The following is an 18,561-nucleotide window of genomic DNA, read 5'->3' on the forward strand; positions in this document are numbered from 1 at the left end:
AAGCAGTTCTTTTGTCTCAGCCTCCCAAGTAGCTGGGATTACAGACGCATGCCACCACTCCCGGCTAATTTTTGTATTTTAGTAGAGATGGGGTTTCACCATGTTGGCCAGGCTGGTCTTGAACTCCTGACCTCAGGTGAGCTGCCTGCCTTGGCCTCCCAAAGTGCTGGGTTTACAGGTGTGAGCCACCATGCCCGGCTGCTATTTTCTTCTTCCTTTATTATTATTATTATTTTTTGTAGATTAACAAAAACTAATGTGTTTCTTTTCTGTGTGAAAATTTTAGTTTTTAGGCCGGGCGCGGTGGCTCAAGCCTGTAATCCCAGCACTTTGGGAGGCCGAGACGGGTGGATCACGAGGTCAGGAGATCAAGACCATCCTGGCTAACACGGTGAAACCCTGTCTCTACTAAAAAATGCAAAAAACTAGCCGGGCGAGGTGGTGGGCGCCTGTAGTCCCAGCTACCCGGGAGGCTGAGGCCGGAGAATGGCGTGAACCCGGGAGGCGGAGCTTGCAGTGAGCTGAGATCCGACCACTGCACTCCAGCCTGGGCCGCGACAGAGCGAGACTCCGTCTCAAAAAAAAAAAGGAAATTTTAGTTTTTAATAGCAATTTCAGTTTGTAATAGACATGCATGAAACATTTTTGTGGGAAGGTATTAAGGGCTGAGGACTACATGTATTTTGTTGGTTAAGTAACCTCCCTCTCAGTGGAATGATTTTCATATTTATTAAAAGAAAAAGAATGACACCAAGCCCTAACAAAACCTTCAAGATACGAGGAAAGAGTTTTAGTTATTATTATTTTATTTATTTATTTATTTTTTGAGACCGAGTCTAGTTCTGTTGCCCAGGCTGGGGCACAATGGTGCGATATCGGCTCACTGCAGCCTCTGCCTCCCAAGTTCGAGCTATTCTGCCTCAGCTTCCCAAATAACTGGCATTACAGGCACCTGCCACCATGCCTGGCTAATTGTTGTGTTTTTTAGTAGAGACAGGGTTTCACCATGTTGGCCAGGCTGGTCTCTGAATTCCTGACCTCAAGTGATTTTTCCCGCATCAGCCTCCCAAAGTGCTGGGATTACAGGCATGAGCCACCACACCTGGCAAAAGTTTTAATTATTTCTTTTCTTCTTCTTTTTTTTTTTTTTGGTGGCCGGGGAAAGAGTTTTACTCTTGTTGCCCAGGTTGGAGTGTAGTGGCGCGATTTTGGCTCACTGCAGCCTCCACCTCCCGGGTTCAAATGATTCTCTTATCTCAGCCTCCTGAGTGCTAGGATTACAGGCATGTGCCACCATGCTCAGCTAATTTTGTATTTTTTAAAGTAGAGATGGGGTTTCACCATGTTGGTCAGGCTGGTCTTGAACTCCTGACTCCAGGTGATCTGTGCTGCCTCGGCCTCCCAAAGTGCTGAGATTACAGATGTGAGCCACCGCGCCTGGCCATCTTTTCTTTAATTTAATGGTTTATGAGAGGGTTTTTGATATCAATTTTTTTTCAAGACAGTGTCTCGCTGTCTTGCCCCAGGTAGATGGAGTGCAATGGTGTGATGTCGGCTCACTGCAACCTCTACCTCCGTGGCTCAAGCAATCCTTCCACTTCAGCCTCCCAAGTAGCTGAGGCCTCTCAGTCTCCCAAAGTGCTGGTATTACAAGTGTGCACCACTGTGCTTGGCCAGTTGTTTTCTGGGAGGCCGAGGTGGGCAGATCACTTTGAGTTCAGGAGTTTGAGACCAGCCTGGGCAACATAGTGAAACCCCATCTCTATAAAAAATACAAAAATTAGCTGGGCATGGGGGTACATGCCTGTAGTCCCAGCTACTTGGGAGGCTAAGGTGGGAGGATTGCTTGAACCTGGGAAGTTGAGGCTGCAGTAAGCTGTGATTGTGCCACTGCACTCTAGCCTGGGCAACAGAGTGAAACCTTGTCTCAGAAAAAGAAAAAAAAAATTATGGGTATATAGTAGGTATATATATATTTATGAGGTACATGAGATATGTTGATACAGGCATATAATACATAGTAATCACATCAGGGTAGATGAGATATCCATCACCTCAGGCCTCCCTAAGTGCTGAGATTACAGGTATGAGCCACCATGCCCGGCCTGAATGATCTTTTTAACATGTTGTTGAATTTGGTTTGCTGGTATTTTGTTGAAGATTTTTGCATCAGTGTTCATCAGGGATATTGGCCTGTAGTTTTCTTTTTTTGATGTATCTTTGTGTGGTTTTGGTATCAGGGTAATACTGGCCTTAAAAGATGAGTTTGTAAGTATTCCCTTTTTCATTTTTTTGGAGTAGTTTTAGTAGGCTTGGTATTAGTTCTTCTTTAAATGTTTGGTAAAATTCAGCAGTGAAGCCATCGGGTTCTGGGCTTTTCTTTGCTGGGAGATTTTTATTACAGCTTCATTACTTGCTATTGTTCTATTCAGGTTTTGGATTTCTTCATAGTTCAATTTTGGTAGATTGTGTCTAGGAATTTATCCATTTTTTTCTAGGTTTTCCAGTTTATTGGTGTATAGTCATAGTAGTCTCTAATGGGCCTTTGGATTTCTGCAGTGTCAGTTGTAATGCTTCCTTTTTCATCTCTGATTTTATTTATGTGGGCCTTTTTTTTCTTAGTCTGTCTAAAGGCTTATCAATTTTATCTTTTCAAAATACCAGCTTTTCAATTTATTGATCTTTTGTATTGCTTTTTTCATTTCAATTTCATTTATTTCTCTCTAATTTTTTTCTTCTGCTAATTTTGTGTTTGATTTGCTCTTGCTTTTCTAGTTCTTTTTCTTATTAAAAAAAGAGAAATGAATTCTTGCTATATTGCAAGAGTTTATAGAGCTTGAGTCCAGGCTAGTCTTGAACTCCTGGGCTCAAGTGATCTTCTTGCCTTTGCCTTCCAAAGTGCTGGGATTACAGACATGGACCACCATGCCTGGCCACTTTTCTAGTTTTTAAGATGCATTGTTAGGTTATTTGAAGTTTTTCTACTTTTTTGATATAGATGCTTATTGCAGTAAACTTTTGTCTTTGTAGTACTTTCGCTGTATCCCATTTGTTTTGGTATGTTGTGTTTCCATATCTATTTGTTTCAAGAAATTTAGGCCAGGCATGGTGGCTTAAGACTGTAATCCTAGTACTTTGTGATGCCAAGGCAGGCAGACTACCTGAGCTCAGGAGTTAAAGACTAGCCTGTGAAACATGGTGAAACCCTGTCTCTACTAAAATACGGAAAGTTAGCCAGGCGTAGTGGTGCGCACCGGTAGTCTCAGCTACTTGGTATACCGGGCCATGAGAATTGCTTGAACCCGGGAGGTGGAGGTTGCAGTGAGCTGAGATCACACCATTGTACTCTAGCCTGAGTACAGAGTGAGATTCTGTCTCCAAAAAAAAAAAAAAAGAAAGAAATTTGAAAATTTTCTTCTTATTTTGTTCAGTGACCTACTGGTCATTCAGGAGCACATTGTTTAATTTCCATGTGTGTGTATAGTTTCCAAAATTCCTCTTGTTATTATTTCTAATTTTATTCCATTGTGGTCATAGAAGATACTTGATATGATTTCAGCTTTTTTGAATTGTTTTATTATTTATTTTTTCCTTAACCCACCTTTCAGGAAGATTTTTTTTTAAATTCTTTAAAACATGTGTTGTGGCCTAACATGGTCTATTATTGAGAGTGATCCATGTGCTGAGGAGAAGAATGTGTATTCTGCAGCCATTGGATGAAATGTTCTGTAAATATCTATTAGGTCCATTTGGTTTACAGTGCAGATTAAGTCCAACATTTCTTTGTTGATTTTCTGTCTGAATGATCTATCCAATGCTGAAAGTGGGGTGTTGAAGTCTCCAGCTATTACTATGTTGAGGCCTCTCTCTAGCTTTAATAATATTTGCTTTATATATCTGGGTGATCCAGTGTTGGGTGCATATATATTTACAATTGTTACATCCTTTTGCTAAATTGACCCCTTTCTGATTATATAATGACCTTTGTCTCTTTTAAGTTTTTGTCTTGAAATCTATTTTGTCTGATATACGTGTAGCTAATTCTGCTCTTTTTTGGTTTCCATTTGCACGGAATATCTTTTTCTCTCCCTTTGTTTTCAGTGTATATGTGTATTCACTGGTGAAGTGTGTTTCCTGTAGGCAATAGATTGTTGGGTCTTGTTTTTTAAATCCATTTAGCTCCATCTTTTGGTTGGAGAGTTTAGTGCCTTTACATCCAGCGTTATTATTGATGAGTAAGGACTTCTGCCATTTTGTTATTTCTTTTCTGGTTGTTTTGTGGTCTTTTCTTCCCTCCTTCTTTTCTTCCTGTCTTCCTGTTTTGTGAAGGTGGTTTTCTTTGGTGGCATATTTTAATTTCTTTTTATTTTTTTGTGTATCTTTTGTAGGTTTTTTGATTTGAGATTACCATGAGGCTTGCAAATAACCCATTTGTTTAAACTGATGACAACTTAACACTGATTATTAAAACAAACTAACAAAGAGAAAAATAATAAAAATGCCCTTAATCCTAGCTACTCAAGAGGCTGAGGCGAGATGATCCCTTGAGCCCAGGTGTTCAAAGCTGCAGTAAGCTATGATTGTGCCACTGCACTTCAGCCTAGCTGACAGGATAAGACCATGTCTCTTAAGAAAAAATAAATAAATAAGTAAAGGGCCAGGCACAGTGGCTCACAACTGTAATCCCAGCACTTTGGGAGGCTGAAGCACGTGGATCACTTGAGCCCAGGAGTTCAAGACCAGCCTGGGCAACATGGGGAGACCTGTCTCTACAAAAATACAAAAAAATTAGCTGGATGTGGTGGTGCACACCTGCAGTTCCAGCTGCTCAGGAGACCAAGGTAGGGAGATCGTTTGAGCCCAAGAGGTCGAGGCTGTGGTAAGTCAAGATTGTGCCACTGTACTCCAGCCTGGGGGACAGAGCAAGACCCTGTCTCAAAAAAAAAAAAAACAAGGAGTGTAGTCTTGAGTTAGCAGCTCCTATCTTTGTCCCTAATTAAGTGTATTACTTTAATCTTCATGACAAACCTGTATTACAGATACAAAAATAAACATTTTATACCTAAAGAAACGGAAGTTTACAGAGTTTAAGTAACTTGCCCAATATCACACAGCTTTGAAGTGTAAGAACACACTACACCTTAGAATCATATCAGTGGAGTCACAGAATTGAGGGGAAAGTTGAAAAATGGGCAGGAAGACATGGGATACTAAGCAGCAGGGACCCCAGGCGGAACTACATCACAGAATTGTCTGATTTGAGCACCACACTTGGCACTTCTACCACTGCATGCCCAGCAGGCAGTGCTATTGGATCCTTGATGCCAGTATGGACAATTTATTAACTATTCTTTATTTTTATGTCTTTCTTTCAAAATTCAAATGATATTCTACTTGTCAAGTGACATGTAGTTGTCTGGCCCCATTTCTTTCTTTCTTTCTTTTTTTTTTTGAGATGGAGTCTCACTCTCTCTCCCAGGCTGGAGTGCAATGGCACGATCTCAGCTCGTTGCACTTCCACTTCCTGGGTTCAAGTGATTCTCCTACCTCCACTTCCCAAGTAGCTGGGATTATAGGTGCCTGCCACCATGCCCGGGTAATTTTTTGTATTTTTAGTAGAGACAGGGTTTCGCCATGTTGGCCAGGCTAGTCTTGAACTCCTGACCTTAGGTGATCCACCCACCTCATCCTCCCAAAGTGCTGGGATTACAGGCGTGAGCCACTGCATCCAGCCCTATCTGGCTTCATTTCATGTGCTAGCGTTGTCCTAGGTGGAGAGGAATATCTGGCCTGTTTGGCTTCTATAGTAGAACATTGAGTTGTGCTTCCCACCGAGACTGACACAACCAAAGGTTCAAAGGAAGAGTATTTTGATGCTGGGCAACAATACAAAGGGTAAACGTCCACTGTAACAGCCATGGGTATGCAGATGCCCACATACCACTCTGCTGAAGACTGGCTGAACTAGGAAGCTGTGCCTTCCCCATAAAGCTGGCTGTTTTTTCCTGAGACCAGAGTCTGCCAAACAGAGCTCAGTAGGACTTCCAAGCAGTATTCCAAGTATAGGAGTTTTCACACGAGGACCTCTGCCTGTTTCTGATTCACTGAAGCAGGGGTAAATGACCAGCAGAACCAGCCAGCTCTTAGGGTCAATCTGAGGAGGGAGTGTATAGAAAATAAATGCACATGGAAAACACCTCCCTAACTTCTGGTCTTACTGATCTTCAGTGTGGTATCCTAAGACCCTGAATTTCTTTGTTATTGGGCAGTATTTCGCTGCAGCTTTACCTGATTAACCATATTAAACATTTTCTTATGAGAGATACAGAATTATTTTGCTTGCATATCTTTGCTCTTCTACACTCTCTTTGCCTTAAGTTTAGAGACCATATTACTTTTGTATTTTCAGAGTCTAGTATTGTGTCTAGATACCGTAGGCACTTAAATAATTTGACGGGCTGAATGAATGAATTTTCCTTAGCTATCTTTTTATGAAGCTAAATTGATTCCTATGAAATGGTAGTGAATTAATAGTCATGGATGTTTGAAATATTTTATATATTTTTTTAGATTAGAAAATAATTCTAAATCTGCTATGAGAAGAAGGACCACAGTGATATTTCCTCTGCTTTTGTTGTTACAGGTTTTCCAGGATTTAGGGATGGAAGTACTGTCTGGAGTTTCCAAAGGCTATAACATATGCCTTTTTGCTTATGGACAGACAGGCTCTGGGAAGACATATACCATGCTGGGGACCCCAGTGAGTATTACAATGAGATATAGTCCTAATGCCATAGCAAGCCTGAACCTTGCATTGTCCTTACTACTGTGAGATAGAATATGATTTCTGTAGTCAGTCAACTTTAAAGAAGATTGAATGAGCCGTCTTCTGTTTTAAGAATGAGTTTTTCGGGTGGGCACGTTGGCTCATGCCTGTAATCCCAGCACTTTGGGAGGCCAAGGCGGGCGAATCACCTGAGGTTGGGAGTTCGAGACCAGCCTGACCAACATGGAGAAACCCCGTCTCTATTAAAAATACAAAAAAATTGGCTTGGCGTGGTGGCGCATGCCTGTAATCCCAGCTACTCGGGAGGCTGAGGCAGGAGAATCACAAATCATTTGAACCCAGGAGGCAGAGGTTGTGGTGAGCTGAGATCGTGCCATTGCACTCCAGCCTGGGCAACAAGAGCGAAACTCCGTCTCAAAAAAAAAAAAAAAAAAAGAGTTTTTCAGCATTTAATTGGAAGGTAAACTTTGAATAATTAACCCCTTTTTATTAAACCCTGAAGAGCCTTAGAATTTTACAGCTCCCTTCAACAAAGCGGTTCTCGTCAGTCCTACTGAATTTCTTGTTATCTCCAGGTTCGTTATTTGAAGCTGTTTTGCACCTTTGCTGTGGACAAGACCTGGACTAAATCTTAAGTGCAGGCTAGAGCTGTGCAGAGATTTGATTATTGTGGCCAAGCTCCAAGCCTACATGTATTAGATCTGTGTATTAGAAGAAAGCAGGAGAACTAGCTCCTGAGCCAGCGGCTTTCAAAAGTATATAGGATTTAATGAGAGCCTTCCTTTATCACAGAAAATCAGGAGGGCAGAGTTCCTTAATACCTTTTTGTTTTGGGTTTAGAAGTATCCTGGTCGGGGTGCCAGGCGCAGTGGTTCACACCTATAATCTCAACACTTTGGGGTGGCTGAGGCAGAAAGATCTCTTAAGCCCAGGAATTTGAGAACAGTCTGGGCAACATAGGGAGACCCCATCTCTATAAAAAATACAAAAATTAGCCGGGTGTAGGGCCACATGCCTGTGGTCTCAGCTACTTAGGAGGCTGAGGTGGGAGGATGGCTTCAGCCTGGGAGGTTGAGGTTGCAGTGATCAGCCATGATCTTGCCACTGTACTCCAGCCTGGACAACAGAGTGAGACACCCTGTCTCTGCTGGGTGCGGTGGCTCATTCCTGTCATCCCAGCACTTTGGGAGGTCGAGGCGGGTGGATCATGAGGTCAGGAGTTCAAGGCCAGCCTGGCCAATATGGTGAAACCAAGTTTCTACTAAAAATACAAAAATTAGCTAGATGTGGTGGCACGCACCTGTAATCCCAGCTATCTGGGAGGCTGAGGCATGAGAATCACTTGAACCTGGGAGGCTGAGGTTGCAGTAAGCTGAGATTATACCATTGCACTCCAGCCTGGGCAATGGGGTGAGACTTCGTCTCAAAAAAAAAAATAAATAAAAAGAGACCCTGTCTCTAAAAGTATATATATCCTGTTAGGTGGGTAACAAAATAAACACTACACAGGAACATTCTGTAGAACATGATTCCTCTTTGATGATTATCCCTGATGCCTGGGGCCTAGCTCATTGCTCACTTTGTCCGGTGTTTAGTGTGATTTCACAGTATTTGACGTTAAAAGAATTGGGGCTGGGTACGTTGGCTCACACCTGTAATCCCAGTACTTTGGGAGGTTGAGGCAGGTGGATCAGCTGAGCTCAGGAGTTCGAGACCAGCCTGACCAACATGGTGAAACCCCGTCTCTACTAAAAATACAAAAATTAGCCAGGTGTGATGGCAGGTGCCTGTACTCCCAGCTACTCGGGAAGCTGAGGCAGAAGAATTGCTTGAACTTGGGAGATGGAGGTTGAAGTGAGCCGAGATTGTGCCATTGCACTCCAGCCTGGGCAACAAGAGTGAAACTCTATTTCAAAAAAATAATAATTAAAAAAAAAGAAGAAATTGGCCGCTAAACCAAAAGTATAAAGCCCTTAACCGGGTACAAGTTAGCACTGGATACAAGATGAGAAAAGAAACTACCTCTTTCTAAACGTGTTTTGTTGTTGTTGTTGTTGTTGTTGTTGTTTTGTTTTTGAGATGAGGTCTCACTCTGTTACCCAGGTTGGAGTGCAGTGGTGCAATCTCAGCTCACTGCAGCCTCTGCATCCTGGGTTCAAGTGATCCTCCCACCTTAGTCTCCTGAGTAGGTGAGACCATAGGCACACGCCACCATGCCAGGCTAATTTTTTTTGTATTAGCCAGAGACAGGGTCTCCGCAGGTTGCCCAGGCTTGTCTCTAACTCCTGAGCTCAAGTGATCCACCCACCTCGGCCTCCCAAAGTGCTGGGATTACAGGGGTGAGCCACCACACCTGGTCTAAATGTGTATTTTGAATACTCATATACTCCATTCCCCAGGTGTAGAGAGTCTAGGAGGAACATTGGTAAAGTGTTTTTATCCAAGAATAATGTAACCTTCATTGCATAAAAGCAGGTGTCTGGGTGTGCTGGCTTCTCTTCCTTCTTCTTCTTCTTCTTTTTTTTTTTTTAAATCAGAGTCTCACTCTGTCGCGCAGGCTGGAGTGCAGTAGCGTCATCTCAGCTCACTGGTAGCTCCACCTCCTGGGTTCATGCCATTCTCCTGCCTCAGCCTCCCGAGTAGCTGGGACTACAGGTGCCCGCCACCGCGCCCGGCTAATTTTTTTAATATTTTTAGTAGAGACGGGGTTTCACGTGTTAGCCAGGATGGTCTCAATCTCCTGACCTCGTGATCCGCCTGCCTCGGCCTCTCAAAGTGCTGGGATTACAGACGTGAGCCACCACGGCTGGCCTCCCCTTTTCCTTCTTATGGTGATACATATGCCTCTCATCTGGTACATTTCTTCCATGAGTGTCTCTCAGAGCACTGGCACATAAAAGTCGTCTATATTCTCCAGTGAAGCTGCCTGAAGTGAAGAGGCTAGCACAAGGAGTCCAGGCACCCATCCCCCACGCTGAGGATGGTTCCTGGGTATTCGGTGGGGGAGAGCATCATCTTGAGTAAACAATAATGCTTTCTTTTCTTCTGTTCTCCAGGCCTCTGTTGGGCTGACACCACGGATATGTGAGGTATACACTATCTTTTGGCTGGATCCTCTCAAAGTAGGTCTCTGTACAGTTCCTACAATGAAACCCCAACCCTCTGGTTTGTGCAGGGTCTCTTCATCAGGGAGAAAGACTGTGCCTCACTGCCTTCCTCCTGTAGGATAAAAGTAAGGTAAGAACCTACCAAGCTCTGGGATCTGCAGTAGTTCTCCTTCCCCTCCAAATTCTGCCATGTTCAGCTGTCCTCTCTTTGCTTCCAGAGTCACCACAGGGATGGAGAAAAGCCACAGAAGAAATACCTTGCAGTACAAGAGCTGAGAAACATACTTAGGCCCTTTGTTGTAGAAAACTTAATTTCCTACCCATAGACTTAACAAGCAGGTCTTTCCTTCTGTGGCCCAGCTGACCCTGGCTGTCAAGTAGCCCTTGAGATGCCTTCACAGAACAATAGAGCTCAAAGCTCAAGGGTCATGTTTGAAACTCACTCAAGAAACAACCTCTGTAGCTGGGTGTGGTGAATCTGGGAGGCGGAGGTTGCAGTGAGCCGAGATTGTTCCATTGCACTCCAGCCTGTGAAATAGAGTGAGACTCTATCTCAAAAATAAAAATACAATTAAAAAAAAACACTTTTGTATATGTATGGAAAGAGACTCAAGGGGGAACCTTCGCTTGATCAGTGCCTTAGAATGTCAGAGGTGGAGCTGGAACAGGAACTAAGGACCTCCTGATTTTTAGTGTCTGATTAAATTAGTCCTGATTAAATCATTAGTCCTGATTAAAAATCAGGACCTCCTGATTTTTAGCTCAGTGTTGTTTCTACTTTTTTTCAAAATGTAATTATGTTGTTGCCTTCTTCTACTTCTCTCTAGTTTTCTAGAAATCTATAATGAACGGGTGCGGGATCTGTTGAAGCAATCTGGTCAAAAAAAGCCCTATACCCTGCGGGTCAGGGAGCATCCAGAGATGGGGCCCTATGTACAAGGTGAGCTACTGTGGTCCTGGAGATCCGAAACCAAACTGAAGCCTGGGAAGCTCTCCTAATATTCACTAATTCATTGAACATATGTGTAATGAACACTTATTGTGTGCCAACTACTGTACTAGACACTGAATATGTATTGATAAATAGAGAAGACATGGTCCTGCCCTCAGGCAAGCTTACAATCTAGTGGGTGTGAGTCAGGAAACAAACAATTACAAGTAGTGATAAAGGCTAATAAATAAATAGATGTCAGTGGCAAAGAACATTGGAAAGTGTTGGTGACCCACCTTTATGGGGTGATCAAGAAGAGCTTCTCTGAGGAGGAAACATTTAAGCTGAGACCTGAAAGGAGTATAGTCATGTGAAGAATGATGTAACAAGGTGAGAAGTGTTTCAGGAAGAGGGAATGGAATGGACTAGAGCCCTGGGAGAAGGCTTGGTGTTTTCAAGGGGCCAGTGTGGCTAAAGCATGGTGAATGAGAGGGAAAACTGTAGGGAATGCGGTGGGATCTTCAGGCGCCCGATATGGCAGAGCCTCTACTGGTTCCCTGGTAAACCAGTCCCCTTTCTCTTCCATTGGTGGTGGTAGTCAGTAGGTAGGAGAGATAGGGCGAAGTCAGACATCAGACATGGAGTAGGATTTGATGTGTTTCCTGATCAAGTACTGATGTTTGGTGCTTGGTACCATCTGTCTTATATCATTAAGGTAGATCCTGCTATTAAGTAGCAATAGTTGGGTTCTTTTATGGGCGAAGTTTTTACCCTTCCAGGCCACTTATAAGAGTTAATATATGGCCCAGGTGCAATGGCTTATGCCTGTAATCCCAACACTTTGGGAGGCTGAGGTGGGTGAATTGCTGGAGGTCAGGAGTTCAAGACCAGCTTGGCCACCATGGTGAAACCTTGTCTCTACTAAAAATACAAAAGATTAGCTGGGTGTGGTGGTGCATACCTGTAATCCCAGCTACTCAGGAGGCTGAGGCAGGAGAATCGCTTAAACCCAGGAGGCAGAGGTTGCAATGAGTCGAGATTGCGCAACTGCACTCCAGCCTGTGCGACAGAGCGAGACTCCATCTCAAAACAAAACAAAACAAAGTAATATATACATTTTATGTTCCTATAGCAGTATGCTAGTTTATTTTTTATTTATTTTTTTAGCCACAAGGTCTTATTCTGTAGCCCAAGCTGGAATGCAGTGATGCAGTCATAGCTCCCTGCAACCTGAACTCCTGGGCTCAAGTGATCCTTCTGCCCCAGTCTCCCAGGTAGCTAGGGCTACAGGCGTGCACCTAGGCAGCTAATTTTTAAATTTGCTGTAGAGATGGGATCTCACTGTGTTGCCCAGGCTGGTCTTGAACTCCTGGCCTCAAGTGATCCTCCCACCTCAGCTTCCTAAAGTGCTAGGATTATAGATGTGAGCCAGCGCGCCCGGCTGTAGTGTGCTAATTTAAATCCTGATAAGGAGCAGGACATGAACAATCAAGAGCCGCTGTTCTCTGGTCAGGGCATGGCAAATGGATGATACAATAGGTATGCCAGTGACTGATTCTGCTACCTGTGTCTTTTCCCAAATGTTCAATCATAAATGGCAGCTTAGAAACAACAAAAATACCATTTCCTTTGCTAGGAACCAGTTTAAGTTTGCTCTGTAAAACTCTGTGGGTATACATATCTGTGTAAAGCAATACTTTCAAGGCAGACCATGAGTCAATGCAGCAGTATCAAACTTCTTATCTTAAAAGTCCGTGTGGGCTGGGTACGGTGGCTCACGCCTGTAATCCCAACACTTTGGGAGGCTTAGGCAGTCGGATCACGAGGTCAGGAGATTGAGACCATCCTGGCCAACATGGTGAAACCCTGTCTCTACTAAAAATACAAAAAATTAGCCGGGCATGGTGGCACATACCTGTAGTCCCAGCTACTCGGGAGGCTGAGGCAGGAGAATTGCTTGAACCCGGGAGGCGGAGGTTGCAGTGAGCCGAGATCCCTCAGCTGCATGCACTCCAGCCTGGTGACAGAGCAAGACTCCGTCTCAAAAAAAAAAGTGTGTATGTATGTGTGGGAGGAGTAACCAGAGGAGAACTCAGACATAGTTCAGATATCCGCATTATACAGAAAACAGTGAAATCTGGAGAAAGTTAAAGGTTGTTCCAAAGTCACACAGCTAGAGTTGGAACAGAATTGAAACTGGGAAACTGTCACTGGACTGGAAGAGAGGAGTGGAACAGAATCCTGAACATCAAGAGCCTGAAGGGAGGCCTAGGAGTCTAGATTATTTGATTGGCATAGTGCCTGCAACCCAGAAAATATGATTCTTGCAAGGTCATACAGCTTGGGTCATATGTCCAACGTCAATGACAGGATCAGGACTCAAATCTCAGGGTTTATGGTGCAAAGTTCAGGACACTTTTGAATACCTTTATGGAGTGAACCCTTGAGGGGAGGGAGGTAAGAAATGCTAAATTCTAAACCAGTGAAAAATCTCTTAGATTCTGTGTCACAAGTTTCTTGAACCGCTCTGGACATTCTTAAACCTTTACAAATACAGGTGGACATTTCTTAGTGAAGGAGCCATGAGCTGAAATAGTATAGAACCCGCCTTGGAAGCTAGGACCCTGAGTAGTCACACTGAACTATATTATTCCCATCACCACCCTCTGATGAGATCTTAGTAAACTTTTTTAAAAAAATGTTTTCTTTCTATATATATATCTTATCTATCTGCCCGTCCATCTGTCTTAAGGCTCATCCATTCTGTGAATATAACTTTAAAGTGGAAAGTGGTTTCTGGCTTGAAACTAATTCTACAGAAATTTATTGAGTACCTACAAGATGCCTATAGTATTCCGGGTGCCATGGGAAATATGAAAATATAAGCCCTTAAAGAACTTGCAGTTCCAGTTCAGAATTGTGAGATGGACCTTGATAGCTACCTAAATCCAAAGAAAGGAAAGGAGTAGCCTTTCCATTAGAAAGTTTATTAATTAGATGAGAGATTAAGTTGAAATCTGAAATGCACAATGGCCTGCCCAAAGCACACGTAAGAGGCCAGTGGTTATAGGATCTAAACTGATACCTAAGTGAGACAAAGACAGTACTGTATTTTCACTGTGGTCTTTATTTTAATGTAAAGGTACAGGTGCAAACCAAGAGGTAGGTAGTTGGAACTTGAGAAAAATTCTGTATTTCCTATATACTCAATCTGTAAGTCACAGGAGTTTCCCCCCAACCCCAACCATTTAGTTCTTGTGCCATTTTTTTCTTGCCTTTCTGCATAAACTAGGACCTCTAGTACAATAGTAAATAAAAGTGGTGACAGTCTTGTTCTCAGAGGAAAGCTTCACCATTTTACCATTAAGTAATATATTTGCAATAGTGATTATTTTTAAGAGATATTCTATATGCTTCTCGAACTGTGGTGAAGGCCCAGTTTTTTTTATGGTGGTGTTTTGTTTTTGGATCAGAGTCTCATGCTGTCACCCAGGCTAGAGTGCAGTGGCACGATTGTGACTCACTGCAGCCTCAAACTCCTGGACTCAGGCAGTCCTCCTATCTCAGCCTCCAAAGTAGCTGATACTACAGACATGTGCCATCGTGCCAACTAACTGTTTTTTATTTTTTCTTTTAGAAATGGGGTCTTGCTATGTTGCCCAGGCTAGAAGAACCAGTTTTTTTTTTTTTTTTTAATTCCAATCTTTGGCATACTAATACATTTATAAAATAAAATAAGGATGAATTACTAGAAAAATGAATGAAAGCAATGTCTTAATTACAAGCCCCGAATCTTCTTTACTAGATTCAACAGATATAAAATTACTTCATCAAAGTTACCCTTGTATTGTTTTTGATTTTGTTTTTCACTCTGTCACCCAGGCTGGAGTGCAGTGGTAGGATCTCGGCTCACTGCAACCTCCGCCTCCTAGTTCAAGCAATTCTGCTGCCCCAGCCTCCTGAGTAGCTGGGATTACAGGCACGCACCACCATGCCTGGCTAATTTTTGTATTTTTAGTAGAGATGGGGTTTTACCTTATTGGTCAGGCTGGTCTCGAACTCCTGACCTCAGGTAATATACCCACCTTGGCCTCCCAAAGTGCTGGGATTACAGGCATGAGCCACTGCACCTGGCCCCTCATTTTTTTGTTTTGTTTTGTTTTGTTTTTTTAAACAGAGTCTCCCTCTGTCACCAGGCTGGAGTGCAGTGGTGCGATCTTGGGTCACTGCAACCTCCGCCTCCTGGGTTCAAGCGATTCTCCTGCCTCAGCCTCCTGAGTAGCTGGGACTACAGATGTGCACTACCGCACCCAGCTAACTTTTGTCTTTTTAGTAGAGGTGAGGTTTCACCATGTTGGCCAAGATGGTGTCAAACTCCTGACCTCGTGATCCGCCTGCCTTGGCCTCCTCTTTTTTAGTGTATTTATTTAGAGTTATAAATTTCCCTGTAAGCGTGACTTTAGCTGTATTGCACCAGTTTTACTGTGTAGTGTTTTCATCATTAATCAGTTTAAAAAATACATAATTTCCAATATGATTTCTTTTGACCCATGAGTTTAGAAGTGAGTTTCTTTATTTTTTAACACTCAGGGATTTTCTAGTTGTATTTTTGTTATGGGTATCTAGTTTAATAGTATTGAGTTCAAAGAACATGCTCCATATAATTTCACCTAAAACAACATGTATGCAGACATGCTTTGGATATATTGCAAGTTTGATTCCAGGCCACCACAATAAAGTGAGTATCACAATAAAGCAAAAATCAAAATAAAAACACAAATGTTTTTGTTTCCCAATGTATATGAAAGTTATATTTATGCTATATTTTATTAAGTACAAAGTAGCATTATGTATTAAAAGTGTACATACCTCAATTTAAAAATACTTTATTGCTAAAAAATGCTAGTGGTTACCTGAGCCTTCAGTGAGTCATAATCTCTTTGCTGGTGCAGGATTCTTCCTTAGTGATGATGGCTGCTGACTGATCAGGATACTGATTGCTGAAGGTTTGGATGGCTGTGGCAATTTCTTAAAACAACTTATGGAGTTTGTTACATAATTGACTCTTCCTTTCATGAAAAATTTTTCTGTAGTGTGAAATGCTGTTTGATAGCATTTTACTCACAGTAGAACTTATTTCAGAGTTGGAGTCAGTCCTCTCAAATCCTGACACTTCTTTATCAACTAAGTTTATGTAATATTCTGTTTCTTTTTTTTGTCATTTCAACAATATTCACAGCATCTTCACCAGGAGTAGCTTCCATCTCAAGAAACCACTTTCTCTGCTCATCCGTAGGAAGCAACCCCTCCTGCATTCACATTTGATCCTGAGATTGTGGCAATTCAGTCACATCTTCAGGCTCCTCTTCTCATTCTGCTTCTCTTGATAGTTCCACCACTCTGGAATTACTTCCTCCACCAAAGTCTTTAATCCTTTAAAGTCATTCGTGAGGGTTGGAACCAACTTCTTCCAAGCCCCTCAATGTTGATATTTTGAGCTCCTCTCATGAGTCATGAATGTCCTTAATGCCATCTGGAATGGTGAATTCTTTCCAGAAAGTTTCCAGTAGACTTTGCCCAGATCCATCAGAGGAATCACTGACAGCTATAGGTTTATGAAATGTATTTCTTAAATTATCAAAGTCGAAAGGACTCCTTGGTCCATGGGCCATAGAACAGATGTTATGTTAGCAAGCATGAAAACAACATTAGCCTTCTTGTATGTCTCCAAGAGAGCCCTTGGGTGACCAGGAACACTGTCAATGAGCAGTAATATTTTGAAAATAATCTTTTTTCTGAGCAGTAGTTCTCAACAGTGGGCTTACTGTAAGCAGATATGCTGTCATCCAGGCTTTATGGTTCCATTTATAGGGCACAGGCAGAGTAGATTTAGCATGAATCTTAAGGGCCCTAGGATTTTTTTTTTTTTTGAGAGGGAGGGTCTTGCTCTATCACCCCAACTGGAGTGCAGTGGCGTGATCACAGCTCACTGCAGCCTCAACTTCCCAGGCTCATGTGATTCATTTTCCCACCCATGCGCTACCATAGCTGGCTAATTTTTTGTGTATTTTGTGGAGACAGGGTTTCACCATGTTGCCCAGGCTGGTCTTGAACTCGTGGGCTCAAGAGATCCACCTGCTTTGGCCTCCCAAAGTTCTGGGATTACAGCTGTGAGCCACCACGCCCAGCCTGGCCTTGGGATTTTCAGAGTGATAATGGCTTCAATTTAAAGTCACCAGCGGCCGAGCATGGTGGCTCATGCCTGTAATGCCAGCACTTTGGGAGGTTGAGGTGGGTGGATCACCTGAGATCAGGAGTTCGAGACCAGCCTGGCCAACATGGTGAAACCCCCATATCTACTAAGAATGCAAAAATTAGCCAGATGTGGTGGCGTGCACCTGTAATTCCAGCTACTCAGGAGGCTAAGGTAGGAGAATCACTTGAACCTGGGAGGCAGAGGTTGCAGTGAGCTGAGATTGTGCCACTGCACTCCAGCCTGGTCAACAAGAGTGAAACTCCATCTCAAATAATAATAATAATAATAAAATAAAGTCACCAGCTACATTAGCCCCTAACAGGATAATCAGCGTGTCCTTTGAAGCTTTGAAACCAGACGTTGGCCGCTTCTTTCTAGCTCTGAAAATCCTAGATGACACCTTTTTCCAGTAGAAGCCTGATTTGTCTACATTGAAATTCTGTTGTTTAGGGTAGCTACCTTCGTTATCTTAGCTTTAGCTGTATCTTTTGGATAACTCGTTACAGCTTCTCCGTCAGCACTTGCTTCACTTTGCACTTTCATGTTACTGAGAAGCTTATTTCCTTAAACCTCTTGAACCAACCTCTGCCAGCTCCAACTTTTCTTCTGCAGCTTCCTCACTTCTCTCAGCCTTCATAGCATTGAAGGGAATCAGGGCTTTGCTCTGGATTAGTCTCTGGCTTAGGAGAATGTTGTGATGGTTTGATCTTCTAACCATACTGTAAAAACTTTCTTCATATCATCAAGAAGACTGTTTTGTTTTCTTATCATTCATGTATTCAAGGAGTAGCACTTTTAATTTCCTTCAAGAACTTTTCCTTTGCATTCACAGCCTGGCCAACTGTTGGGCACAAGAGGCCTAGCTTTCAGCCTTTCTTGGCTTTCAACATGCCTTCCTTGCTAAACTTTAGCGTTTCTAGCTTTTGATTTAAAATGAGAGACTCTTTCTTTCACTTGGACACTTAAAGGCCATTGTAGGATTATTAATTGGCCTAATTTCAATATTGTTGTGTCTCAGGGAATAGGGAGGCCTGAGTAGAGCGAGAAGGGTAGGGGAAAGGTTGGTTGGTGGAGCAGTCAGAACATATACATTTATCAATTAAGTTCGCTTTTCTATACGGGCAAGGTTCTTGGTGTACCAACATAATTATAATAGTAACATCAAAGATTACTGATCACAGATCATCATAACAGATATAATAATAGGAATAATAATAATGAAAAAATTTGAAATATGTATAGCACGGTTTCATTTGTAGCCTAGCACACTGGCCAGTTTGTGTAAATTTTCTGTGTGTGCTTGAAGAGCGAGTATATTACACAATTGTTGGGCATGGTGTTTATATATTACTATTTATCAGGTTTGATACTTGTTCAAATCATCTGCGCCCGTATTGATTCTATTTTTCCACTTGTTTTAACAGATACTAAGAAAGGCAAGTTAAACTTTCCTGCTATGAGTATGGATGCCTTTTTCTCC

General features: G+C 42.5%; 1 protein-coding gene across 2 annotated transcripts in view; it reads left to right on the top strand.

Annotated features, from left to right (window-relative positions):
- Nucleotides 1–18,561, top strand: part of STARD9 (StAR related lipid transfer domain containing 9) — a 152,809-nt gene that overhangs the window by 57,536 nt on the left and 76,712 nt on the right. For both annotated transcript variants that reach the window (XM_015142036.3, XM_015142037.3), the window contains exons 4-7: nucleotides 6,644–6,760; nucleotides 9,844–9,876; nucleotides 9,963–10,024; nucleotides 10,722–10,834. In XM_015142036.3, the coding sequence (XP_014997522.3) occupies nucleotides 6,644–6,760; nucleotides 9,844–9,876; nucleotides 9,963–10,024; nucleotides 10,722–10,834 (325 nt within the window). The remainder of the gene's footprint in view (nucleotides 1–6,643; nucleotides 6,761–9,843; nucleotides 9,877–9,962; nucleotides 10,025–10,721; nucleotides 10,835–18,561) is intronic.

The sequence above is a fragment of the Macaca mulatta genome, chromosome 7 (genome assembly GCF_049350105.2).
Source record: "Macaca mulatta isolate MMU2019108-1 chromosome 7, T2T-MMU8v2.0, whole genome shotgun sequence".
Classification (NCBI taxonomy): domain Eukaryota; kingdom Metazoa; phylum Chordata; class Mammalia; order Primates; family Cercopithecidae; genus Macaca; species Macaca mulatta.